Raw genomic sequence first — 27,768 nt, 5'->3', positions numbered from 1 at the left:
TTTTGCCATAGAAGCCTTAGCCCCTTTGGGACCCTGGGAGATAGTCTCTGGATCAGCAACAGGGCTTTTATAAAGGAATTTGTGGGAATCAGGCACTCTATAGTATGTCAGGTTTGGCTAGATTCTAAGTAAACATCATCCACAATGTCTAAAACTGGGGGGATGGCAAGTGGTCTGTGCTGGGGGAGTAAAAGAAACTCTCTGAGCCTTTTCTTTGAGTCAGAGTAGTCCTGACCTTCCCAGTGAAAATGTTCCCTCATAGTGTGTAAAGTTTCCCCAAAGGAGTAGTCTTCAGGAGGAGAAGCTGAGGGAATAGAATCCTCAGCATCAGAATCTTCATAAGGGGAGAAGGAGTAATCTTGGTCCTCAGAGGAGCCTGAGGAAATAGACACTTGTTCAGAGGAGGCATAATCTTCCTCTTGTCTAGACCTTTTGTCGGGTGGGGGTTGGGAACCCCTGATTAAAGAGATCAAATCTTCAGCCATTTTGAGCATCTGTTTCTTAGACATGGGGCCCTTGAACTGGAGACTGAAGTGCAGTCGTTTTAGGTTTAATAGGAGTCTTAGGCTACATTTTTATGGTGAGCGTCGGTCTGAAGACGCCTTCAGAAACCGAAGGTGTTTCTGCAGCACCAACATCTTTATCAGCAGTGTCGTCGGTAGGGGCTAAACAAAATGGCTGCGTCGGCCTAGTACTCTCCGCCAAAAGCTCCAAAGCGGTCTCGGGTTCCAGATCTAAGGTAGTCAGGGGCTGCGTCGGAGCCTCACTGAAGACCGGTGAACCGGAGACCGGACCAGCCGAGGCCTCGGAGTCTGGCTTGGGTCTAGGCTGCCTGTCCTCATCCTTGCGTTTTTTGTGCACGCCGGTAGTCGGTTGCTCCGACGGCATAGTGTAGTTAAATTTTCTACCGAAGTAGTGTCGTGCGAAATCAAAGCGTCTTTTTATAGTACGCTTATTAAACCTAGCACAAAAATGACAACCAGTGACGTCGTGGTCTGGGCCTAGGCAAGGTATGCAGTAAGAATGAAAATCCTTATGAGGTATTTGCTTCCCACAAGAAATACAATTGTTAACTTTTTCTGACATCGGTCTGAGGCAAGAAAAGTTTCCCCAACGGGGTACTTAGCTTTACTGAAGACTTCGGATCTGAAATTCGACTTCGAAAATCTCAGGAGTCGGCCGACCGGCACTTGCGAACTGCTTCTGCTTCGGGCACCGCGCGGCAAAAAGACTGAAGAAAATGGCGTCAGATGCATTATATATACCCCTGGCGCACTGACGTCAGGGAAGAAGCGACAGCAAATGATGCTGGACCAAGACTTTGGAATTCCGGCCGACTGCGGGACTGCCTGTGACAGGATAACCCAAGTGTGATGACTGCAGCAGGGTAACACGATGAACATCATGGAGTCATATCAGAAGCAAGGACTTCAATACAGAAGCCCTGTATCTCTTCCCTTACCAACGTTTTTTTTTTTCCCTTGGTAGAAGGTGTATGCCTGGCCCTTGAGGAGGCACTAGACTCCCAAACTTTAGCACTGTCCCTAGAAGGAGCACCACAGGGGTTAGAAGAGAGAGGTGGATGGTAGACTACTTCATTGTCACCTTAGAGTAACTCTATCAAGGGCCAGGGACAGAGGGTAAAATGGAAGTTTAGTTAACAGCAAAGAGGATATTACAAATAAATAATGCTAGGAGGAAACTACAAATAAATAATGCTAGTGCTGAATGCACATCAATTCATGACAGTCTAATGACTTTGGTGGTTTTAGCAACAACTATGGCAGGCAGTAAATGTGATGCTACAAGAATAGGCAGACATAGTAGAAAAGTGCTGCTCTGATGGTGGGAAAAATCTGAATATTAGGTACAGAACTTTGGTAAAGTGACATGACAAAGGAGTGAAAATACAGTGGGACAGTGAGCTACACTTAGGACAACATTCTTCATATTAATATGTCAGTGTGTTTCCCTTCCACACTGAATGACCATAAAAAAATATATATACATACCAATTTTATTACCAGTTGTATGTACAGGGTCTGGTTCTTCAGCAGTCTGTTGTTTAAGTCGATGTAAGTACTTTTCAGCTAGATATTTAAAAACTGTGAAAGAAATAATATTACTTACAGTGTACTGAACAAATACTACCATTAACCTACAGATTAAGATCTAAACTATATGCTCACATGAAAGTAAACTCATTTACTAAAACTATAATTATTAGTTCTGCAGTCTGCAAATGAACCAGCAACACCTAAAAGGAACAAAAATATGAATGCAAGTATTAAGCTTCTAAACTCAAAAGACAGGTATGTTGGTTGCTCAATTAAGGCACAGCAGTTCATTAACAGGAACAGAAAGTACAACTGTATCAATAACTTACTGTAACAGCAGACGTTCTAGCATGGGGACCAGTGTTACTGTATATATCTTTACTAATGGGAGTTAGCCAAAGATGGTCATCTGCCCTTCTGGTCTGCTTTTTAGAGATTTAGCAGGCATCACCAGTGAAAAGAGCTCCTCCTCTCAAGGCATCTGCCTTACAGGCAGCTTAAAAAAATCATCATCTCACATCTTTTCAATTCCTTTTTGGCTAAAAGTAACTAGTGAGCGTCTTAGCTAGGGGTATCCCTACACCTGGTCCTCAGTCTGTACAATCCACAAGGATCTACACCTATCCATGTTTTCATGCTTTTTGCTTAAGAGGCCCCTACTACATATGAAGTCCCTGAAAGAGGGTTGCTCAGTATATGAGCAATATATTCATGTCTATGAATAACTCCAGCTCTCGGCTAAATGTATAAGAATATATTGTGTCTGCGTGTATCATCGAGCTGAAGGATGTCCTTCCCCTAGAGACCAAATCCAGTTTGTAATGAGTAACAAAGGTATGTGAAGAAGCCCAAGTAGCTGCTGTGCAACTATTGTCTTAAGGAAGCTTTGGAATGAAACACTGCAGATGCGGCTACTGCTCTGGTAGAGTGTGCCTATACAGGCCGTTGTAATGGTAAATTGTTTTTGTTACACACAAAGATCATACAGTCCTTAATCCAGTTTACTAGCGTAACTTTGGACACTGGTTTACCTTTTACCACTGAAAAAAAGGAAATGAACAATTGATCTGATTTTCTGAATTCTTTCGTCCTGTGTAAACAGAAGCGGGGTTGTCTATGATACATCTAATAAATGCAGAAAATATTCACCTTTGTTAGTATAATTGGGAAAGAAAACTGGAAGTTGAATAGTTTGGTTAAGGTTGGATTCAGAAACTACCTTAGGCAGAAAATGATTAATTCTCAAGGAGACCCTGTCTTTATGAAAAATTATATAAGGAGGTTTACAGGATAAGGCCTAAACCTCTGAAATTCTCCTGGCTGAGGTGATGCCACTAAAAACTATGTTTTCAGAGAGAAGAATTTTAGATTGCATTTGTCTGAAGGTTCGAAGGGCGGATAAACTAAGGATTGGAGAACTAAATTTAGGTCCCAAGGTGCCGATGATTCTTTATATGTTGGTCTGAGCATCAAGATCCTCTTCAAAAAGGCTTTACAAAGTTTATGGCACATCAAAGATGAACCATCCAAGACCAGAGTGAAAATTGGAGCTCTCAGCCAGATGCACTCAAATGGCAGAGGCTGAGGCCCCTGATTCAAAAAGTGATGTCAAGCTCTAGATCCTTATCGACTGGAGCTAAATAAGGATCGGTATTAGATTAGACATCCACTGAGAAAATTTGTGCCATTTGCTGACGTACAATTTTCTAGTGAAGGGTTTTGTGACTAGCCAACACAATTTCTTCTGCTGATGAACTAAGAGGGATGCCCGGCAATCATGGGAATTGGAGAAACCATGTGGTGAGCTTGAGGTTCTGCAGATTCGGGTGAACCAATCTGTCTGGTTGGGACAACAGGTCCAGAGTTGGAGCCCGGCTTAAGCGCTTCCGAACCAGGTGAGGTCAAAGAATGGGAAACCAGATTTGTTGAGGCCAGAATGGGGCACATAGGATTATCTTGTTCTTCGACCTGATGGCTTTCTTTAAAAATTGGGATACAAGAGGGATTGCAGGGAATGCATAAAGTAGACATGGGGGCCAACTGTGGAGAACAGCATCTCTCTGTAACTCCCACGGAGGGGGGATCAGGTCAAAGTAGTTGCTGAACTTATTGTTCAGAAGGGATGCAAACAGAACACAGCAAGGCTGGCCCCATTGCTGAAATATCCTTTTCGAAAGAGACGGACTTAAGAGACCATTCGTGAGGCATCAGAATATTTCTGCTGAATCTGTTAGCAATCATGTTGGAGCTGCCCGGAATGTGCATTGTGATGAGAAAGCGTTCAGATGAAAATCGCTCATTGCCAAACTCTGACTGCTTCCCGACAGAGGGGGTAGGACCTGGTTCCCTCCTTGTTTGCCAATGTACCAAACTACGGTCACATTGTCTGTTTGCAATCATCCCTGAGGGAAGGGCTAGGTGGAATGCTTGCAACACTAACAGCACTGCCTTCATCTCTAGAACAGTGATATGCAAATTGGCCTCCAGAGGGGACCAAGTGCATATCACTGTTCTAGAGAACAGTGATATGCAAATTGGCCTCCAGAGGGGACCAAGTGCCTTGGACCGTCTTTCCCAGATAATGACCCCCCCCCCTATTCTGGGATGTGCCCATGGTCACTATGGCTTGGGGTTGAGATGGGACAAAGGAACGACCCTTCAAAAGTTCATTGGAGTGAAGCCATTGAAGATACCCGCTTGCATTGGTTGGCAATTGTAATTAAATGAAATATTGGCTGGTCTAATATCGACCATTCAGACGCTAGCAGCCACTAAAGGATTTGCATGTGATATCTCGCTAATGGGACTAGAGTGATAGAAATTGCCATAGACCCTAGGGCTTGTAGTAGAAGCCTTACTGGTACTTTGTTGTTGCGAACAATCTGTCTGGCTTGGCCTTTTATCCTTTGCAGTCTGTATAGGTAGGGATGCAATGGTCGTGGTCATGGTTTAACCTTGCTCCGATGAACTCTAGCTGTTGACATGGCTCTAACTTGGACTTTTTGAAGTTTACTGTAATGCCTAGATTGGCACAGAGCCGAAGAGTGCAATCTTGAGCATCCTCGAGGAGACACCTGGTGGGAGCATTAAGGAGCCAGTCATCTAGGTATGGAGACACCCAGAATCCTTGCAGTTTGAGATGAGCTGCAACCACTGTCATGCATTTGGTGAACACCCTGGGGGCTGTGGTGAGACCAAAGGGCAGTGCTCAGAATTGGTAGTGATTGGTTTTCTGCTGGAAGCACAGACATCTTCTGGACCATTTGTCCATTTGATTGTGGTAATACATGTCCTGAAGATCTACAGAGCACATCCAATCATCTTTTCCCAAAATGGGAAGGATAGACTGAACCATGACCATCCGAAATTTGGTGTCAAACTGATATGGTCAGCCTGCTGAGACCAAAGATTGGTCTCCAGTCCCCTGTCTTCTTTGCCACTAAGGAACACCTTGAGTACATTCCGGATCCTAACTGGTCTGGTGGGATTGCTTGGATGACTCTTGTCAAGCAGTTTTTTAATTTTAAGACCCCTGCTTCCCTGTGATTGGGTGGAACATCCAGAGTTTTGGTCATAGCCTTTGGTTGAAGTAGAAAGGGAACATTATAACTTCTGGTTATAATCCTCTGCATCCAAAGGTCTTTCTTTATCTTTAGCTAGGCATGTTGGTGCAAGGATAAATTGCCCCCTGACCACCTCCAGAGGATGGAAATCGGGCTTCCTTTCAGTAACGCTGATAGGAGTTCCCAGAGAAGGAAACTCTGGACCCTGATTATGCAAGCCACCTTTGCCTCTTCCTTGGCATCTTCCATTACTGCCTCTCCCTCTACTCCGGGAGAAATCATAGTCATGCATGTCCTGGAAAGGCACTTTGGACTTTTTAAACCATAGCCTGCCACTCTGCTGGTTCCTGGAATACAGCCACTGGGGAGTAGAAAAGCATACACTTATGGCAGAAAGAGTCTTTCCAGCTTTTTCACATGTGGCTAGAGTCTCTAACTTTGGGAGCAAGCGGGGATGTTCTGTCAAACGGAGCATTGAAGAAAGAAGACTTAAATGGCTCTGCGAACATAAGCACATCCAGGCGTATCTCCTGATGGCTATGCCTGAACCTGCAGCTCTCATAGTCCCTTTGGCAGCATGTGCAATTAGCCTCATGGGCAAGTTCAATATCAATTCTAGGGCTGCGAGCTGAGATGTCACTTTGTCTCGAACTCCTTCAGTTACTGCTCCTGAAAGGGTATCTGAAAGTTCTTTTATCAGATCCCTCTGCAATCTGGTAAAATGTGCCATGTAATTCAAGGATCTAAGAGCGAAGGTTGATAAAGCATAAACGTGCTTCTCAAATCTATCCATAGCCCTAGATTCCTTATTAGGGGGATGGATAGTGGGACGTTCATCGGCAAGTTCCTTCTTAGTGGTTGCCACTACCACCATTGCGTCTACTGGAATTCCCTTAGTCCAGTGTGGCTGATCCTTAGGGGCTGACAATATGTGATCTTGTCTCTTATGGATTGGCTCGATAGGATCAGGTGACTTACATGCTCACTAAGCGATCAGTTTGATGAGGTCGTCAGTGGATGGAGAGATCCAAGAGGTGAAGTGGTGAGCATAAAAGGCCTCAAGATATACGGATTCCTCTGAGGAAGTTTGGATGGAAGTCCAGCCTCCCCTCGGTTGACACTGCTCTAACTTGGACTTTTCGAAGTTTAGTGTAATGCCTAGATTGGCACAGAGCTGGAGTGTAATCTCGAGCCTCCTCAAGGAGACGCCTGGTGGGAGCGTTAAGGAGCCAGTCATCTAGGTATGGAAACACCCAGACGCCTTGCAGTCTGAGATGAGATGCAACCACTCCAGGTTGTCCCCGAAGGAAAAATCATCAGGGGGGACCTTGGGGTAACCTTCCCCTTCATTGAAATTGGAATCTTTTGTGAATGAATTCTCAGGGGAGTCCAAATGCTTCCTCTTCGCAGGAACCTCTTTGGTGGGAGAGATATCTGAAGAGGACATAACCACAGTGGTTAGATCTTGACCCTTCTGTGCTCTCTGTCCCAGGGAAGAGGCTAGAGGAAGCTCCGGTCAAGGAGAAAGACCAGATGCTGATGGGGTAGGCAATAACTGACTGCCTGCAATAGACAATGCCCTCTCCATGGCCTAGAAGGCAGGGCCCACCCCCCATGGAGGGATGGGAGCACACAACCAAAAAGGACTCCTTCAGAAAGTACAGTTGTGTGCACTTACCATAAATGTAGATGTTCAAGTGTAGTCACTGTTGCAGTCATCACATTTGGGTTATCTGCTTGCAGTAGCCCTCAGTCGGCCTGATTATCAAAGTCTTGGGTCCTGTGTCAGAGGTTGTCTTATCTTGCCGTGCAGTATCTGAAGCAGAAGCAGTTTGCAAGTGCTGGTCATCCTGAAATTTTCATTTTCGAGTTTCAGAACAGAAGTCTTCAAATAAGCTAAGTACCCCATTGGGGATCCTTTTTCTTGTAAATACCTCAAAGATTTTCATTCATACTGTATTCCTTGCCTAGGCCAAGACCACGACGTACCTCGCGGTTGGTTTTGTGCCTTATTCAAACCTCGAACTATTAGTCTGTTTATTTACGCTTCTAAATATTTTGGTACTCTGTTCAATTATCCAGATATGGCTTCGGTAAGCCATCACACTACCAAAATGCCAAAAAAATGCAAAGATAAAGACAGAGACAGAATGCATAGGTCCAAAGCTGTCGATAACGCTTCTCCTAAACTAGTCACCTGTTCGCCGGTACTCAGGGAGGCGTTTTTGCAGCCCCTGATACCCGCTACTTCAGATTCGCAGGCCTCTACTGAGACCCATTCGTAGTCCGGTATGCCGCCAGATGCTTCTTCGACTGTGGAACCTGCGGATGTCTCGACCTTGTGATGACTGCAACAGTGAAACACGAAGAGCATCCATGTCCCCATCTCACACAGAGGAAGCCTCCTCTGAAGCTGAAGCCAGGGCCGAGCTTACGAGTGCAGAGGCACCAAGGGGCATGGATGGATCCGAAAAAGCTGGATATGAAACCATCCCCCAGAACCCGCAATGAAGCTACGGCTCCGAGAGGTCTCCAGGTCCGAAACACTCAGGGTAGCGATTGGTGCCGGAGGAGGGGCTCTAATTGGCACCAAAGCAGTTGATACTGGAACTGTCGACACCATAGGCTCCGAAGTCTCAGTGGCAGTCGGAGGAAAAAGGAGAAGAATCAGGGTGAAGTTGGACGCATTTCCAATGGCAATGGTGGTAAGAACTGAAGCTGAAGATAATCCCCTCACCAAAAGGAGCTGGTCCACCGTCCTCATAATATTAAGTTCTGATAAGCTCCTGGTGGATCGGCCAGAGGAAATGGAGGGGGACCTGGGAGGATGCTTCTCCAAGAAGGGGCTTGGAGGGTGACCCACAAAGGGATCTACCGAAGGAGAATACTGAGTCCATGGCAAATTGCTAAAGGGAAACTCCTTCAGTTCCTGGGCTTTGGGTCTGGTAGTGAGAGGAAATTACAGTTGTGTAAACTTACCATAACTGTAGATGTTAGGGTGTATTCACTGTTGCAGTCATTACATTTGGGTTACCTGCTTGCAGGTAGCCCTCAGCTGATTTGATTATGAAAGTCTTGGGTCCTGCGTCAGTTGCTAGCTCTTCTTCCATGACGTCAGGTAGTCAAGGGTATAAAGCATGCAGCCGACGCCATTACATCAATTTTTCTTGCCCCAGATGACAGGTGCCCCCATAATGGGAAGCAATTATATACAAGGTTACACCTCCAACAAAAAGCAAATACACCAGAAAGCTTTAAGCATAGTAAGCAAGAATACAGGTATAGTCAACAGAAGTCAGGGGGCTGGAGGGAGGGTAACTAGGACTGCAACAGTGAATACACTCCAAAATCTACATTTATGGTAAGTGCACACAACTGTACGATGTTCTTCGTGTTTCACTGTTGCAGTCACTACTTTTGGGTAGATTCCTGAAGCTAAGGAAGGGAGGAAGCAATTAGATAGCATTAGGGCCAGCTATAAGGCCCTGCAAGACTGCAGTGGCAAAACCAGCTCTGGATTTAGAAAAAATTGGTAATGCTTGGTGAAGATATGTACAGAACTCCAGGTAGCAGCTTCTAGGATATCTCTGATAGGGATACTTCTGAGAAAGGCTGTAGAGGTAGATGCAGCCCTGGTTGAATGTGGTCTTATCCCCTGTGGGGTAGGTTTTCCATGGTGCTTATAGCAGAAATGAATGCAATGGCCTATCCACTTATAAATGGTTTGCTTTGAAATGGCCTTCCCCACTGCCCCTACAGCAAATGCAACCAGCAGCTGTTCAGATTTCATGAGAGGCTTAGTCCTGTCCAAGTAAAATCTAAGGTGTCTGTACATGTCCAAGGACTGCAAAATTCGTTCCCCTTTGTTCTGTGGATTAGAAGAGATGGTTAGCAAATGAATGGACTGATTAAGGGCCACACTGGATACCACCTTAGGCATGAAAAAGGGATTGGTCATGAGGGACACCCTGTCCGAATGAAAGATGATGAAAGGCTACACTGCCATGAGGGCCTGCAATTCAGACACCTTTCTTGCTGAAGTGATGGCTAGGAGAAAGGCTGATTTTCAAGAAAGGAATTTCAACTCTGCATTTGCAGCTGGCTCAAAGGGAGGTAGAGTGAGCTTTTCCAATACAAAGTTAAGGTCCCAGGCTGGAGTAGGGGCTCTTCTGGGTGGTCTTAAGTTTTTCGCCCCTCTAAGGAATTGCTTCAGCAGTGGATGAGAGAAGAGGGGTGGCTCTGTATTATAATGAGCTGAAATGGCAGAGGCATGAATTTTGATGGAAGAAAAGGAAAGGCCCGTAAAGCATCTCAGTTAAGTATTGAAGAATGTGCGGTAAATTGGGCACAGTTGTATCCATCCCCTGTGTTTGGCTCCAGGAACAGAATCTCTTCCATTTTTCAGCATAGGATTTTCTAGTACTAGGCCTCCTTGCCTCCAGAATGACATCCATTCACTTGCTTACTGAGGGATGGTAACAGAGAGATCATGTAATTAGCCAGGCTGCAAGGTTCAGGGTTTGAAGCTGTGGGTGCAGAATCTGGCTCTCCTGCTGGGACAGCAGGGCAGGGGTCTGAGGCAGGTGCCATGGTTCCAGAAGTGACACAATGCATAAGAGGGGGTACCAGTGTTGGCGTGGCCAGTCTGGTGCAATAAGTATTGTCTTTGGTCTGTCCTGTTTGATCTTTAGTAGCACTTTGGAGGGGAGAGCCAGAGGGGGAAAGGCACAGGTGAAGGACAGGACATCCACTTTCCAAAATTGTCTGTGGGAAGTCCTTGTGCAGAATTTGTCCAATTGGTAGTTCTGAGGGGAGGCAAACAGGTCTAACTCTGGGCTCCCCCATTTGTTTCAAAATGTTGAATATCTTTGGTTCCAGTTTCCACTCATGTGGGTCCATGAGATTTCTGCTTAGGTCATCTGCCAGTGTATTTAGCTTGCCTAGCAGGAATTGAGCTTGTAGTTGCACTTGGCTGTGTTCCACACAGCCATGGCTAGTCTGCAGAGAGGGTATGAGTGGGTTCCCCCCACTTGTTTATGTACCACATAACAGTGGTGGTGTCAGTCTTTATCAATAATTGTCCTAGAAGAATGTGGTCCTTGAAGGCTGTCAGAGCATTCTGTACAGCTAACATTTTTTTTGATTGATATGCCGGTGCATTTGACTCTGGTCCCATTTGCCCAGAATGCACTGCCCTGCCAAGTGAGCCCCCCATGCATAGTCTGATGCGTCTGTTGTTAGGGTTTGGGCAGCAGGGGGTAGAGTGAATGGCAGTCCTTTGTTTTGGTGGCAGGCCTCTGCCCACCAAAGGAACTCTGTCTTTAGACAAGGTATGATAGGAATCATTGATTCTAGGTCCTGAGAATGTTGACACCATAGGCTTTTTAGATACCATTGTAGTTTCCTCATATGCAGTCTTGCATATGGAATTAGTAGAATGCAAGAGGCCATGAACCCCAGGGCTTGCAGTATTTTCCTTGCAGATAGCTGGGTCTTTGTGGCCAGTAGTTTGAAGTAGGCTGTCAAATGAACTTGTTTCTCTGGCGTGAGGTATGCCACCTGGGAAGTTGTATTCAAGCTTGCTCCCAGGAATACAATTTGTTGGCAGGGTACTAGGTGTGATTTATTTTCATTTATGGTGCACCCCAGAGAAGTTAGTAATTTCTTTACAAATGCCAGATGATTTAATTGACTAATTCAGGCAGAAAGCCAGGACATACTATCGTCCAGGTATGGGTATATTTGAATGTTTCTTTGCCTGCAAAATGCAATGATTGGAGCTAGGCACTTTGTGAATACCCTGGGCACAGTAGATAAGCCAAAGGGCAGTGCAGAGAACTGATTGTGCATGTAGCCTGCTCTGAAGTGTAGGTATCTTCTGCAAGATTCCCTTATTGGGATGTGCAGGTAGGCTTCCTTTAAATCCAGTATTGCCAACCAGGCATTTTTGCCTAGCATGGGAAGCAGCTGATGAAGAGTTAGCATTTTGAATTTTGGGATTACTAAAAAAGTGTTTAGCATAGACAGGTCCAGGATAGGATGCCAGGAATTGTCTTTTCTGGGTACCAGGAAAAGTCTTGAGTAGAAACCTTGCCCCCATTCTTCTTCTGGGACAGGTTGAATAGCCCTGATGCTTAGAAGAGAGAGAACTTGTTTTTGAGCCTCGGCCCACTGATTTGGGGGTAAGGTTTGGCCAACTGTTTGGGGTTGGTAAGGAGTGGAAGTGAAATCTGTATCCTTGGGAAACTATATTTAAAACCCATTTGTCCTGGGTAACGAGTTCCCAGTTTTTTGCATGCAGGACGATCTTTCCTCCTAAAGGAACAGTCAGTTGAGCAGGGCTTGGAAGGTTTATAGTTAAGTAATTGTGACAGTTTACCATAGGGAGGTGTCTTACTACTCACAGCTTTGGAAGTGGGAGCCCCCCACTGTTTAGGCCTGTGAGTACCTTGGGACTGAAGCCTGGGTGTTCTGCTGGTTCTGGGTTTGGACTGAGATGGCCTGGAAGAGGCAGGAAAGGTCCAATTCTTAGAAGGCCAGTGCCTACTAAATCTGGGAGGCTGTACTTGCAGGAAATCTTTAACAATTTGCAAATATTTAGCTTTTTCCTCCATCTTTTTAAGTACTTCTGCTTTGTTGCCAAACAGGTGGCTTTGGTTTAAGGGAGCATCCAGTAATTTGGCTTTAACATGATCTGGCAGACTTTGCTCCTTAAGCCAAGCATGCCTTCTAAGGACAGACCCAGTAACATCAGCCCTACAAGATGCCTCTAAGGAGTCAAAGCCACATTGCAAAGTTTATTTACCAACTTGTTCAGCAGAATGCATTAAATCCTGTAAACCTTTATTTTCAGCACAGTCAGGAATCAACATCAATTTCTGTTTAAGTGATCCAGTAATATGCTGCTGGTACTTTAACATATGAAACTGGCAGTTTAAGGCCCTAATGGCCAAAGTAGCCGAAGTGTATACCTTCTTACCCCATCTGTCCAGGGTCCTGGAATCTCTATCAGAGGGGGGTAAGATTTTTGGTACTAGTAGCTTTAATGCCTTTGGGTCCCTGTGAAATGGTCTGTGGGTCTGCAGTAGGTTTCTTAAAGAGGAACTTGTGAGAATCAGGTTCTCTGTAATACTGGTCAGGTTTCCTGGGAGCCGGAGGTAAGGTGTCTGGGGGCCAGGCTAGATTCCAAGAAGGCATCATCTACAATGTCCAGTACAGGGGGGGATAGCTAAAGGCCTGTGTTGAGGCAGAAGTAAGAATTCCCTAAGCCTCTTTTTGGAATTAGAGTAATCCTGGCTTTCCCAACGAGAATGCTCCCTAAGAGAGTGTGCAAAGTTTCACCAAAAAGAGAAATCTTCTGGAGAGGAAGCAGAGGGAATGGAGTCCTCTGCATCAGATTCCTCATAGGTAGATAAGGGCAAATCCTGGTCATCAGAAGAAATAGAAATTTCAGAATCCTGATCAGAAGAATCAGAAGGGAAATCAGTTCTAGGTCTCTTAGAGGGAAAGGGGTGGCTACCCCTAACTAGAGTAATAAGGGGTTCAGCCATTCTTACCATTTGCTTTTTAGGTATATCGGCTTGACCATGCGGTTTGGACATTAGTTTTCTAGGTGTGGATCGAGTCTTAGGCCTTTAAGAAGAAGAAGATGGCATTGGTTTGATATGCAAGTCAGTAGGCCTGAATACACCCTCAGAAGCCAGTGCCTGCACAGTGGCTCCGGACCCATCCAAGGCAGACACATCCGCAGGTTCCATAGTCAAAGAAGCATCTCGTAGCATACCGGACTCGAAATGGGTCTCAGTAGAGGCCTGCGAATCTGAACTAGTGGGTATCAGGGGCTGCGAAAGCACCTCGCCGAGTACCGGCAAACTGGCGACTAGCTTAATGGAAGCGTCGTCGGCAGCTTTGGACCTATGTGGTTTGTCTCTGTATTTACGTTTTTTCGGAATGTCAGTAATCGGATGGCTTACCGAAGCCATTTCTGGATAATTGAACTGAGTACAGAAATAGTTAGATGCGAAAATGAACCGACGACAAATAGTACGAGAATTGAATAAGGCATAAAACTGACAGCGAGGGACGTCGTGGTCTGGGCCTAAGCAAGGAATGCAGTACAAATGAAAATCTTTATGAGGTATTTGCTTTCCACAAGAAATACAATTGTTAACTTTTACAGACATCGGTTTAGAGCAAGAAAAGGGATCCCCAACGCGGTACTTAGCTTTTTAGAAGACTTCGGTTCTGAAACTCGAAAATGAAAATTTCAGGAGTCGGCTGGCCAGCATTTGCGAACTGCTTCTGCTTCGGGCACCGCATGGCAAGAAAGACTGATGTAATGGCATCGGCTGCATGCTTTATACCCCCGACTACCTGACGTCATGGAAGAAGAGACGGCAACCGATGCAGGACCCAAGACTTTGATAATCAGGCCGGCTGAGGGTTACCTGCAAGCAGATAACCCAAATGTAATGACTGCAACAGTGAAACACGAAGAACATCTGATGTTAAGGATGGCACCCAGGAACTCAGTGCAGAAGCTGGCACCAACAGTGGAGAAGGTTGAGATGCCTTGGTTGTCGGTTCTGAGGATGTTGTCGGAACCAAAGAAGATGTAGACATTTTTGATATCAGTTTTGAGAAAACAGTAGGAACCATATGAGTTTTCTTTTTGGACTTTTCCCTCTTACTGGAGGAAGAGGAAGAAGTGGAAGGTGAACTAGCCTCTGTTCTGGACCCCAACAGTGACTCTTCACATTCGGATTTCAAAAGACCTTTTAGAATAAGCTTATTTTTATGGTCGACTAGTGCCCCATGGCTAAAACTATGACATATGGTACAGTGTTTCTGTAAGTGTACAGCCCCAAGACAATACACACAATGAGTGTGCTCATCTGAACTGGGCATTTTTCTATTGCACTTAAGACACCTCTTAAAACCCACGGTGCCTTTAGCTGGCCTGTCTGCCATAAAGAGAAAAACACACGCACACAAGGACTCCACTAAACTACACCAGGATAATGATCATCAAATTTTTTTTTAAAGGAATTAGAAAAGGGAAGTTAGAGAATAACAAAGTGCCAACAATGGTACAGAAGAAATACCAAAGGCAAACAGGAAGTGTACCAACAATGGTATGTAAGGCTACCTTAAGATACAGGAAAACGGGATCACACACTAACAGCAAAAAAGAGCAGGGGGTAGAAATCAAGATCAAGAGTGTAAAAGAGGTTACATAACATGAAGACAGGACAACAAAACCTGACACATGTCAAAGCAATGTAATAATTTGTGTTTAAACTGTACCATCCATTTGCACCAAAAATCACTTACGTTTGAGCTAAATTCATCATAGGGCTAGAATCAATATACTTGCTGAATTTAACAATAAAAAAAAAAAAGTAAAAAAGAAAAGGTTAGCCAGGGTGTACAAGCCTCCACTGGGACCACAGAAAGAGTATAGCTAGGTTAGGAATTTACATAAATTTTGATGTTCAAGTGGTTTCACTGTTGTAGTCCTCACTTCTTGCAATATCCTGTGGTTGCCCGGTCTTCCAGAGCTTTACACTCCCCAGGTACTTCTGCCAAAGTCTTCCCAGTAAGGCATAAGCATATTGGCAGTATTGAGAGTTCACTGATAGACAGACATCATCAGATCTTTCTTGCCCCCAGCCAAAAATGGGGGGGGGGCAACCCCCAGTACCAGAGATCAGTGGACTGGATGGCCTAACTGACCCAAGTCCACCCCAAAGGGCCTCAATCCCATTTCTCCTAGAAGACAGCCAGCAAAGAAGAATGGGAACCTGATAAGGAAGTGAGGGGAAAGGTATGACCTAGGAATGGAAAACCACCCCAACACAAAGGATGACTAGGCGAGCAAGGATCACTAGGGAAACAGTGTCCAGGTGGGATACTAAGTTAGAGTGTCCGCTGGGGGGGGGGGGTCACCCAAGACATAGATGGACCTGTCCCGAATGCCTCCAAGAGAACAGAATCCTTGGAGAGAGGAGGTTGGGCAGACCACCCACCTTTCTGCTTCAGGATCTCTAATATGTCCTAAAGGAGACATCTTTGGGTGGGATTTGGGGGGATCCTTCTCCCTCATCAAAGGCGGTATCCTCAGTTAAAGACTCCAGTGGGGAGTCAACGTGCCTCCTTTTGCACATCATCTTCAAAGGAGCCTCCTCAGCTGGGTACTCTGGAGAAGTTTTAGAAGAAAGGGATCTCTCCTGAGTAGGGTGTTTTTGGAGGTCACCTGGGACAGGAGAACTCCTGGCAAGATGACTGGAAGCAAAGCTTGGATCCGATGAGGACACAGGGGTGGATTAGGGAACAATGTGTCACTAGATCTCCAACTCAGGAGAAAACCCCCTTCCACTACCTGAAAGGCAGAAGGACCAGAAGAAGTCCTTTCCATCTCCCCCCAAGGCCAAAACCAAATAGGGAAAACAGGCAGGACTCACCCTGGATCCACAACCTCCAGAAGAGATTGGACTTGAACTGTCGAGTGCCGAGGGGCCTAGGGGAAGGGATGTCTCCGAGAAAGACTGAGGCGACCCCAGTCCCCTGGATCCAGCACAGACACCATGGCTCCGAGACCCGCTCTGCTCTGACAGAGCCAGAACAGGGCTAGTGAAGGACACCCTCGGTGTGGAGGAAGGAAGCTTCCCTGCACCAAGCCTGGCACATATGGCAGTCCCAAATCCTGTGACTCCAAAACTGAAGGTCACATCAGAGAAGGAGTCCTGGCTAGCTCATGGATCCAACAGGGGATGGAGCAAAGACTACCCCCATCTGAATCTGGGCCTTGAAAAATCTCATCATCCTGTCCATATCCACCTGCGACCAGCTTCTGCAGGACCAGGATGAAGCAGACAAGGGAGACCGGGAATGTTTTGACCTGGAAGAGAGAGCAGAGCACCTCAAAGTGCTTCATTCCCGAGGTATTGGATCCTAAGTAAGAGCCGATGAAGGAGGAGGAGAGATGGTAATGACATCCCCCATCCCCTGGATCCAAAGGAGCCGTTGGATCTGAGGGTGGAGGCAATTTCTTCAGGTCCGAGAAAGTCTGATCCGATGATTTTTTTCTACTTCTTAGCCTCGAGTGTGTCCCTCAGGGAAACAGGGAGTGACCTCTTTTTTGCCTCTTCTGTGGTAGCCAGAGATGAGGATGAAGCAGCCAAAGAAGGGGTCGAAGCCTCTGGCACCAAGGAGGGAAGAAGGCCCCTAGGTATCGATTTATTTCTCCAGTCAGCCAACAAAAGCGGATTGAAGGCAGCACAAATAGTGCAATCTGCTTTCAACTGATCAGCACCCAGTCAATACACGCACTCCTTGTGGGCAGCCTGGTTAGGTATTTTCTGCCTACAAGAAGTGCAGTGCTTGAACCCCAGAGATGGTTTATCAGCCATAGCCAAAAGCCCACCAAAACACCAACTATCAACTGAGTAGAAGAAAAGGAATTGACAGAACTAAGCTAAGAATACAGATAAGTTTCACAGTTTAACTAAGTTTTCAGTTTTAAGCTTAACAACAAGGAGAAAAATAACTAGCACAATTTTTTTTTTTTTAACAGGAAAATAATCATACAACACACAAGCTATCCTCAGCTTGAGAGCACGAAATCCACGTCCGGTACAGTGAAGTAGCAAACAAGATCTGAGGTACATGAGTGGATGTAGGGAATTATAGATAAGAGGGAGGAGCTTGAGAGTTGGATCCAAGTCTGTAGAATGTGGCTGAGCCAGATCCAAAGGTCAGATCCAAGACCCTATCGTGAGGAAAAATGAAGAAGACAACATCAGATCTCTAAGCTAAGCCAATCAATTACTCCTGTCCAGGGCAAATGAGAGAAGATATATGTTTTAGAGTGTTTGCTTCTTTGGCAAGAATATCTGAAGAAACGGACCCACTTTTGCAAGTGAAAACCTCTCTAGGGATGAGTACAGCTTTCTGGCTATACAGAGTGGACCAAAGAGAGAGTCTTTCCCTTGTCTGGCAAAGGCACTCCAACTGCCACGGAGGACAAGTCAAACCCTCAGTCCATAGTGTATCTTGGTTTGATCACTGGAACTTTCCTGGTCCTGTTTTTTACCTGGTGAATATTCTTCTTGCTTCAGGATGGATTTGGAGAATTCTGTGAACGCATAATTGTGAGACAAGGATGACATGAGTTGGCTTCCTAGTGGGAGCTTACCAAGAGCTCGTATTTTATCTGGATATGAACTGAAAAAGTTGAGGCTACCTGCCAAAACAAGTCCTTTTGCCAGAGTATGCGACTTCTGACTTCTTTTTTGGAATCCTTGCCTCAAATACTTGCCAGAATTGGTTTTGGACAGATTCTGTGTAGTGGTGCAGTTTTTTTTTTTTTTTGGGGGGGGGGGTTTGTAGAGATTACATCAGAAGGACTCAATGAGTAGTCAAAGGATCCAGCTTTGGCCACAGCACAGCCATCCACCTTTGGCTGAGGCATTTTATCAGCCTGCTTTGGTGGCAAGGATGTTTAAACAAAAGTTACATACTTAGCAGAACGATCCATCTTTGGCATTCATTTTCATTCTTCCTCAACTGAATGGTCTTGGATCCGACCTCAGTTCCAGCTTGGCCACTTTCTCTTGATTCACAGATTCAACTCTTCAGCTCCCCCTTTACCCATAATGCCTAAAGTACAGTTTTGTACCTACCATAAATGTAGATGTCCGATAGGAATGCATCTGCAGTCATCACATATGGGTTGTCCTGCCTCAGGCAGCCCTTCGGTCGGCCAGATTCCAAAGTCTGGGTCTGGCCTCGGCTGATGTCGCACTTTCCCCGACATCAGAGCGTCTGGGGTATAAAAGCATCAGCCGACGCCATCTTCTTCAGTTTTTCTTGCCCCAGATGCCAGGTGCCCTCTAGGAAGGCTAAATTTGGATAAATGCAATAAAATTCCAAACATTTGCAAAATTATATATATACATGTATATACAAACAAATACACCATAATAGATTCCCCCAGCTAGCTAAAAGAGGGGTAAGCACCCTAGGAATACCACAGAGGGGTAGGAGGGAGGGTAAACCTGACTGCAGATGCATACCTATCGGACATCTACATTTATGGTAGGTACAAAACTGTACTATGTCCTTCAAGGATGCATCTGCAGTCATCACATATGGGTAGAATACCATAGCCAAACTGGGGGTGGAGGTACTAAGTGAAGGATGGTGTAGTTAAGATACCCTGCAGGACTGCCATGGCAAAACCTGCTCTGGATCTGGAGTATAAAGGCAAATTGTAATGCTTGGCTTATGTATGCATGGAGCTCCATGTAGCAGCTTCTAAAATGTCTTTGATAGCCACCCCTCTAAGGAAGGCTGTGGTGGTGGCTGTGGCTCTCGTGGAGTGAGGTCTAATGTTAGCTGGCACAGTCTTTCCATGAAAGGAGTAACAAAAACGAATGCGATTTCCTATCCATTTCGAAATTGCCTGTTTGGAAATTGCTTTTCCTTGCACCCCATCAGCATATGCTACAAACAACTGGTCAGTCTTTCTGTAACTTTTAGTTCTGTCCAAGTAGTAGCATAGTTGTCTGTGCATGTCCAGGGTGTGCAGAAGTCTCTCCCCTTTATTTTGAGGCTGTGGGAAGAATGTAGGCAAATGAATAGCTTGGTTCAAAGATACCACCTTTGGCATGAAAGTAGGACTGGTCCTCAAAGAAACTCTATCCTGATGAAAGATAAGGAATGGCTGCACCGCCATTAAAGATTGTAGCTCAGATACTCTTCTTGCTGAGGTTATGGCCAGAAGGAAGGCAGTTTTCCAAGACAAAATCTGTACATCTGCCGATGCTGCTGGTTCAAAGGGAGGTAGCGTTAGTTTTTCCAACACGAAATTCAGGTCCCAAGTAGGTAGAGGTGGTTTCCTTGGAGGATTAATGTTTTGATTCCCTTAGAAACTGTCTTAGTAGAGGGTGAGAGAAGACAGATGGATTTAGATTGTATTCTGCTGAGATTGCTGAGGCATGTATCTTGATGGAAGAGTAAGACAGGCCACTGTGGGACAATTCTGCCAAATATTCCAGTATGTATGCCATATTCATCACAGTCACATCTAGGCCCTTTGCTGTGTTCCAGGTGTGAAATCTTTTCCATTTTGCTGTATATGCCTTCCTTGTGGAAGGTCGTGAAGCTTCCATAATAATATCCTTCACTCTCTGGGATAGGTTACCCTGAGGAGGAGTCATGGTATTCTCCAGGCAGTTAGCTGCAAGGTTTTCAGGTTGGAGTGTAGAGTCCTGAAATTGTGCTGTGTCAGTAGGAGTGGCCATAGGGGGAGAGGCCATGGTTTAGCCTGTGACAAGCTCTTTAGCAGTGGGTACCAGTGCTGTCTTGGCCAGTTTGGGGCTATCAGGATTACTCTGGGCTGCTCTGTCCTGATCTTCAGTAGGACCTTGGTCATTAGTGGAAGAGGTGGGAAAGCATACACTGTTAGAGCTTTCCAGCTGAAAGAGAGAGCGTCCACCTTCCATGCTTGTGGGTGGTATGTCCTTGAGCAGAATTTCTTCAGTTGATGATTTAGGGGGGAAGCGAACAGATCTATTGCCGGCCTTCCCCATGAATGTGTGATTTGTAAGAAGATGTCTGGGTGTAGCATCCATTCGTGTGCATCCATGGTAGTTCTGCTTAAGCTGTCTGCCAGTGTATTGTCTTTCCCTGGCACGAATTGGGACTGTAGCTGTATGTTGAGTTTCAATGCCAGTTCCCATAGGTTCATTGTCAGTCTGCAAAGAGGGTAGGAATGGGTGCCTCCTTGCTTGTTTATGTACCACATAACTGTGGTGTTGTCTGTCCTTATGAGCAGGTGGCCTTGCTGAAGGAAAGGTTTGAAGGCCTCGATTGCGTGTATCACTGCCAGCAATTCCTTTTGGTTTATGTGCATGTGCAGCTCTCTGTGTCCATAGCCCTTGTATACATCTGTCCTCCATGTGCGCTCCCCAACCTTGGTCCGAAGCGTCCGTGGTGATGGTTTGGTTGGCTCTTGGCTTGCTGAAGGGCAGCCCGCTGTTCGACCGGCAGGCTTGAGCCCACCACAGGAATTCCTTTTGGAGGCAAGGAATGAGTGGGATCAGAGCTTCTAAGCTGTGACTGTGCTGTGTCCATAAACTTCTTAGGTACCACTGTAATTTCCTCATATGAAGCCTTGCTTGTGGAATCAGAAGAATGCAAGATGCCATGTAACCCAGGGCCTGCAGGATTTTCCTTGCAGTCATCTGAGTTTGTCTTGTGAGATTCTGAAAGTAAACTGGTAGTTGTTCTTGTTTTTCTTCTGTGAGAAAAGCCGTCTGGGTGGTTGTGTCTAGATCTGCACCCAGAAAAGTTATTCTTTGGGATGGAACCAGTCTTGACTTGTGGATGTTGACTGTATATCCCAAGGCCTGTAACAGGTGGATGGCATAGTCCAAGTCCTTTAACAAAGTTTGCTTGCTGTCCGCTTGTATTAGGCAGTCGTCCAGATAAGGGTAGATTTGAATCCCCTGAAGTCTGCAATGTGCAATTACTGATGCCAGGCATTTTGTGAATACTCTGGGCGCAGTAGATAAGCCAAAGGGCAATGCTGAGAATTGATAATGCTCTGACCCTGCAAGAAATCTGAGGTGTCTTCTGCAGCTTTGTCGAATAGGGACATGCAGGTATGCCTCCTTGAGGTCTAGAGTCACCAGCCAAGACCCCTTGCCCAGCATGGGAAGGAGTTGCTGTAGAGTCAGCATTTTGAATTTTGGCACAATGAGGTACGTGTTCAGTGCGGACAAGTCGAGAATAGGCCTCCATTGATTTTCTTTTCTTGGAACAAGGAATAATCTTGAGTAAAATCCCTGGCCTTGTTCTGAAAGAGGTACCTTTTCTATGGCTTTCATTTGCATTAAGTTGGTAATTTGTTTCAAAGCCTCTGCCCTCTGATTTGGTGGCAGGTTTGGCATGCCTTTTCTTTTTGGCAAAGAGTAGAAATGGAACCTGTATCCTTTGTCTATTATTTGCAGTGTCCATGTGTCCCTTGTAATGCTGTGCCAATTTTTTGAGAATAAAGAAAGCTTTCCACCCAAAGGTGCTTCTAATTGAGCCCTGGTCGGTGGAGTCAAAATAAAGTCATTGAGTCTGTCCTGGTGTAGCAGTTGTAGTTCCTGCACCACCTCTCTGGTTGGGAGGCTGCCACTGACGGCCTCTGTAGGAGCCTCTAGCTTGCCCTCTACCTCTGGCACGTCTATTTCTGCCTCTTTGAGATCTGTCTGAGTCCAGAAAGGACCAATTCTTAGTAGGCCAATTTCTGCTGAATCTTGGTGGTTGGACTTGCAGAAAGTCTTTAACTGTTTGCACTGATTTTGCCTTTTCTTCAAATTTCTTTAAAACCTCTTGAGCCGTGGAACCAAATAATTTTTGCTTTTCCATAGGAGCATCCAAAAGCTTAGCTTTAACATGGTCTGGCAGAGATTGTTACTTCAGCCAGGCATGCCTACGTATAACTGCACCTGTCATAGCAGATCTACATGAAGCTTCCAATGCATCATAACCACACTGCAAGAAATGGTTACTAACCTGATGGGAGTTATGCACCAGATCCTGAAGGGATTTACGATCAAGGGGTTCAGAAGAGGACAGTTTCTTATGCAATTCATCTAGTAAATACTCTTGATACTGTATCATATGGAATTGACAGTTTAATGCCCTCATGGAAAGAGTTGCAGAAGTATACACTTTCTTACCCCATCTCTCTAATGCTCTGGACTCCCTTTCAGAGGGTAGAGGATTTTTTGCAGTGGCAGCTGCAACCCCTTTAGGGCCCTGGGAAATAGCTTCTGGATCAGCAGAGTGGGCCTTGTACAGGTGAAAATGTGAATCCAGGACCCTGTAGTACCTATCAGGTTTGGCAAGAGCCGGAGGGAGAGAGTCAGGGGCAGTACAAGCATCTGAACAGACATCATCAATTACATTCAAAACAGGAGGTATAGCTAAGGGCCTGTGCTAAGGTAAATGCAAAAAGGTCCTTAATCTCTTTCTGGAATCAGAGAATTCCTGACCCTGCCATTGAAAATGTTCTCTCATAGAGTGTAATGTTTCTCCAAATGAAAACTCTTCAGGAGGGGAGGCCGAGGGAATGGATTCTTCAGCATCAGAATCCTCGTAGGCCAAATAAGCCTCCTCCTGGTGGTCTGACAGACCAGAACCATCCGTGGACTCATCTGAAGACTGTGGATCAGAGGGCTCAACCCTGGGCCTTTTGTCCGGAGGTGGTTGAGAGCCCCTGCCCGGATGTGGTTGGGAGCCTCTAATTAATGAAATCAGATCCTCTGCTAGGGTAAAAATCTGAGAGCTAGAAGAAGGTCTCTGAGAGGAAACTTTGGGAGGCAAATCCTTAGAAAGTTTAGCAGCCTTAGCCCTAGAGAAAGCCTTAATGGACATGGAAGCAGGGGGTCTGGCTGCACCACGTGCAGGAGTAGACTTATCTACAGTAATGGTGTCGGAAGATTCCTGGACACCGGTTTCAGAAGGTAATTCAATGACCGACTCGGCCGGGGCCTCCAGGGCCAAGGTAGTCGGTTGCATGGTTTCGGTAGTAGGAAGAGCCAAGGACTCGGTTTCAGCCGAGACCGAGACACTCGCGGTAGGCCTGACCGAGGTTTCAGCCGAAACCGCAGCCCGCGTGTGTCGGTCCTTGTCCTTCCGTTTTTTGACTAAATGTGAAGTCGGAGTCTCCGACGGCATTTTATAAGCAAAACTAGCCCCAAAAAACTCCTCTGCAAACTCCGACCGACGTCTAAGAGTTCGTCGGTTGAAGGAAGCACAGGCTGAACAGGCCGAGACGTCGTGGTCTGGGCCTAGGCAGGGGAGGCAATAAGAGTGGAAATCCTTATGAGGTATTTGTTTCCCACAGGTTAAACAATTATTAACTTTATCTGACATCGGCTGAGGCAAGAAAGAGTCCCCAACGGGGTACTTAGCTTTTTCGAAGTCTTCGGTATCTGAATCACAGGAGCTGACCGACCGGCACTTGCAAACTGCTTATGCTTCGGGCACCACGCGGCAAGAAAGACGGAGGAAGATGGCGTCGGCTGATGCTTTTATACCCCAGATGCTCTGACGTCGGGGAAAGTGCGACATCAGCCGAGGCCAGACCCAGACTTTGGAATCTGGCCGACCGAAGGGCTGCCTGAGGCAGGACAACCCATATGTGATGACTGCAGATGCATCCTTGAAGGACATCTAACCTACCATACCTTTGCTGCCATCAGTAATAATGGTTTATAATATACTGTATAAACAGAACAGAAGCAGTAGAGATAAAGCTGGAACTCAAACAAGGAACAATTGCTTCTCAAAAATATCCTACAGGTATTCTTCAGGAAGAAAGGGAAGGGGGTTAGGAGGGCGGGAAGTTGAGGAAGAATGAAAATGGGAAACACAGATGCATTGTTATGGTGAGTACTTAAGTTTTGTATCTGATGTTACTTGCATTTGTTCCTCAACTGATGGGACAGAGTCCCCAGCTAGAAAAAACTTGGGTGGTCTTCACGGAAGGATGTTTCAGAGTACTGTGGAGCCAAAAGAAGCTCTACTCCTAGAAATTAATTTCAACTTGCAACGAGCAATAAAAGTATGAGCAATGGACCAAGTGGCAACCACACAAATGTCATCTATCGAAGCTCTTGACCAAAAAGCTGAAGAAGTTGCCGCAGATCTCGTGGAATGTGCTACTGGAGGCTTAGGCAAAGACAAACCTCTCTGTTTATAGACAAAGGATATGCAAGTCAGTCAAACGTTTGGTTAAAGTCACTTTGGGCACTACCATGCCCAATCTTTTATGTGAAACAGCTACATAAAATTGGTCAGATTTTCTGAAATTTTTGGTCTGATGAAGATAAAATCAAAGTTGTCTGTGCACATCCAAAAGATGCAGTATGTATTCACCTTTACTGGAAAGTTTTGGGAAGAAAACTGGGAGGTTAATGACCTGATTAATGTTGGACTCAGATGCCACCTTAGGTAAAAATAAAGATGGATTGGTATGCAAGAAAACCCTATCCTTATGAAAAATCAAATGTGGAGATGGAGGAAAGGGGCTGGAGTTCAGATATTCATCTAACTGACATAATAGCAAATAGAAAAAAGGTCTTCTAGGACAAAAAATTTAAAGTCTGACTTGGCCAAAAGTTCAAATGGACTTTGAGTCAGACTTTGAAGTAAGATAGCTAAATCCCATGGAGGAGTAGGGTCCTTTACTGGGGGCCTAAATAATAAAGGTGCCTTTCAGTAAAGTCCTGCACAACTTATAAAAAAAGAAGTGTGATTTTCACCTGAATGAAAACTGGAAATGATAGCCAACTGAACTTTGATAGTTGAGAAACTAGCCCCTCATTGAAGAGGGATGCTAACAATTCTAGGACAATGGAGATTGGGCATAAAAAGGGTCCAAATTCCTTTGGATGGCCCAAATATTTATTTATTTATTTGTTTTTTGTTAATTGGGTTTTTCTACTGGGCTGGTGGCCCATTTTCAGTGGAGACCCGAGGAGAGAAACTCCACAAAAAGAACTGACAGAGTTAACATTACAATAATGTGAATTTGGATACATTATTATATACATTCACACAATATATGAAATAACAGTATAAAGCAACAAATATTCATATAAATTCTACAAAGACAAATAGCCTAAAATTACAACAGACAGAAATAATAGAAAATTCATTCCACTTACTTTTGTAGATTTTCCAAGTAGAAGTCTTTTGAGAAGACAAGAAAACATGCTAGACTGGGAAGGAAAGCCTGGGGTGTTTAGCCATCACTGGAACTGGAGAAACCATGTGGTTAACTTTAGGCTCGTTACATCCAGATGGGTCAGCCCCATCAGATGAGACAGGCAGCCTGGACTGGGGTCCAGTATCCAGGGAGGATGCAGAAGATGAGGCCACAGGAAGGGAAACCAAATCTGACATGGCCAAAAAGGTGCAATTAGGATAACTCAACTCTTCAACAGGTAAGCTTTCTGTAGGAATGTGCGGACGAGAGGTAATGGATGATAACCATAAATGAGACTGGAAGGCCAACTGTGAACTATAGCATCTCTCAAAGACTCCCCCCGGGGGCGGGGGGATTAGCGTGAAGAAAGTACAGTTTTGTACCTACCATAAATGTAGATGTCCGAGAGGTATGCATCTGCAGTACTAACATATGGGTTGTCCTGCCTCAGGCAGCCCTTCGGTCGGCCGGATTCCAAAGTCTGGGTCTGGCCTCGGCTGATGTCGCACTTCACCCGACGTCATAGCTGCTGTGAATTGGGTATAAAGGCATCAGCCGACGCCATTTTCCTCAGTGTTTCTTGCCCCAGATGCCAGGTGCCCTCTAGGAAGGCTAAATTTGGATAAATGCAAATGATTCCAAACCGTAGAGAGCAAACAAAAATAACATGTATATACATATATACAAACAAATACACCATAATAGATTCCCCCAGCTAGCTACAAGATGGGCAAATACCCTAGGAGTACCACAGAGGGGAAGGAGGGTGGGTAATCCTGACTGCAGATGCATACCTCTCGGACATCTACATTTATGGTAGGTACAAAACTGTACTATGTCCTTCAAGGATGCATCTGCAGTCCTAACATATGGGTAGAATACCATAGCCAAACTGGGGGAGGTGGCACTAAAGTGATTATGGTGTAGATAAGATCCCTTGCAAAACAGCAGTTGCAAAACCTGCTCGGGATCTGGAGTATAAAGGTAGATTATAATGCTTGGCAAATGTATGCACGGAGCTCCAAGTAGCAGCCTCTAGAATGTCTTTGGTAGCCACTCCTCGTAAGAAAGCTGTAGTAGTGGCTGTAGCTCTTGTGGAGTGAGGCCTGATGTTTTCTGGAGTTGTCTTTCCATGAAAAGAGTAACAAAATCTAATGCAATTTCCTATCCATTTTGAGATTGTCTGTTTTGAAATTGCTTTTCCTTCCATTCCTGTTGCATATGCTACCAGAAGCTGGTCAGTTTTTCTATTGTTCTTGGTTCTGTCCAGATAGTAGCACAATTGCCTGTGCACATCCAAGGTATGTAGTAGTCTTTCCCCTCTGTTCTGTGGGTTGGGGAAGAATGTTGGTAGGTGTATTGCTTGGTTCAATGATACCCTGGAGACCACCTTTGGCATAAAGGTAGGGTTGGTTCTCAAGGATACTCTATCCTGATGGAAGATAAGGAAGGGCTGTACTGCCATTAATGCCTGTAATTCAGAAACCCTTCTTGCTGAAGTGATTGCAAGCAGGAAAGCAGTTTTCCAAGATAAGAACTGTAACTCTGCTGTTGCTGCTGGCTCGAAAGGGGGGAGTGTTAACTTTTCCAGGACAAAGTTGAGGTCCCATGTAGGCAAAGGTGGCTTCCTTGGAGGCTTTACATTTTCAATTCCTCTCAGAAACTGCCTGAGTAGAGGATGAGAGAAGACTGGAGGATCCATGTTGTATTTTGCTGAAATTGCTGATGCATGAATCTTAATGGAGGAGTAAGACAGGCCATTGTGGAAAAGGTCTGCTAAGTATTCCAGGATGTTAGCTATGTTTGGTAATGATACACTTTCTCCTTTTGCTGCACTCCAAATGAGGTATCTTTTCCATTTGGCTGAGTAAGCCTTCCTTGTGGAGGGTCTGCGAGCCTCCAGTATAATGTCTTTAACCCTCTGGGATAAATCTGGGTTATTTTGTTTTATAAAATATTCCAGGCAGCCAGCTGTAGTGTTTTCAAGTTTGGGTGTAGGATCTTGAAGTTGTTCTGTGTTAGCAGTAAAGGAACTAGAGGTAGGGGCCATGCGTGTGTCCGAGCCATACTCCTCAGTAACGGGTACCAATGCTGCCTCAGCCAGTCTGGAGCTATCAGGATGATCCTTGGGCGATCTTCTTTGATCTTCAGAAGCACTTTGTGCATCAAAGGAAGAGGTGGGAATGCATATGCTGTCAGGTTTTCCCAACTGAAGGAGAGGGAGTCCACCTTCCAAGCTAGTGGGTGGGATGTCCTTGTGCAGAATTTCCTCAATTGGTGGTTGTGTGGGGATGCGAACAGGTCTATTTCTGGTAGTCCCCATTTCTTTGTAATGGATTTGAAGATGTCTGGATGCAGCATCCATTCGTGGGCATCC

At 45.4% G+C, this 27,768-nt stretch overlaps 1 protein-coding gene across 2 annotated transcripts in view; it reads right to left on the bottom strand.

Moving 5' to 3' along the window:
* The window catches only part of RAB23 (RAB23, member RAS oncogene family), a 907,660-nt gene that overhangs the window by 73,914 nt on the left and 805,978 nt on the right, over window positions 1–27,768 (bottom strand). For both annotated transcript variants that reach the window (XM_044063339.1, XM_044063338.1), the window contains exon 6: window positions 2,013–2,105. In XM_044063339.1, the coding sequence (XP_043919274.1) occupies window positions 2,013–2,105 (93 nt within the window). The remainder of the gene's footprint in view (window positions 1–2,012; window positions 2,106–27,768) is intronic.

Source organism: Protopterus annectens, chromosome 2.part1, assembly GCF_019279795.1.
Source record: "Protopterus annectens isolate FY-2018-M chromosome 2.part1, PAN1.0, whole genome shotgun sequence".
Lineage (NCBI taxonomy): Eukaryota > Metazoa > Chordata > Ceratodontiformes > Protopteridae > Protopterus > Protopterus annectens.
Note: the sequence above shows the minus strand (reverse complement) of the source record. Positions and strands in the feature narration are given on the sequence as shown.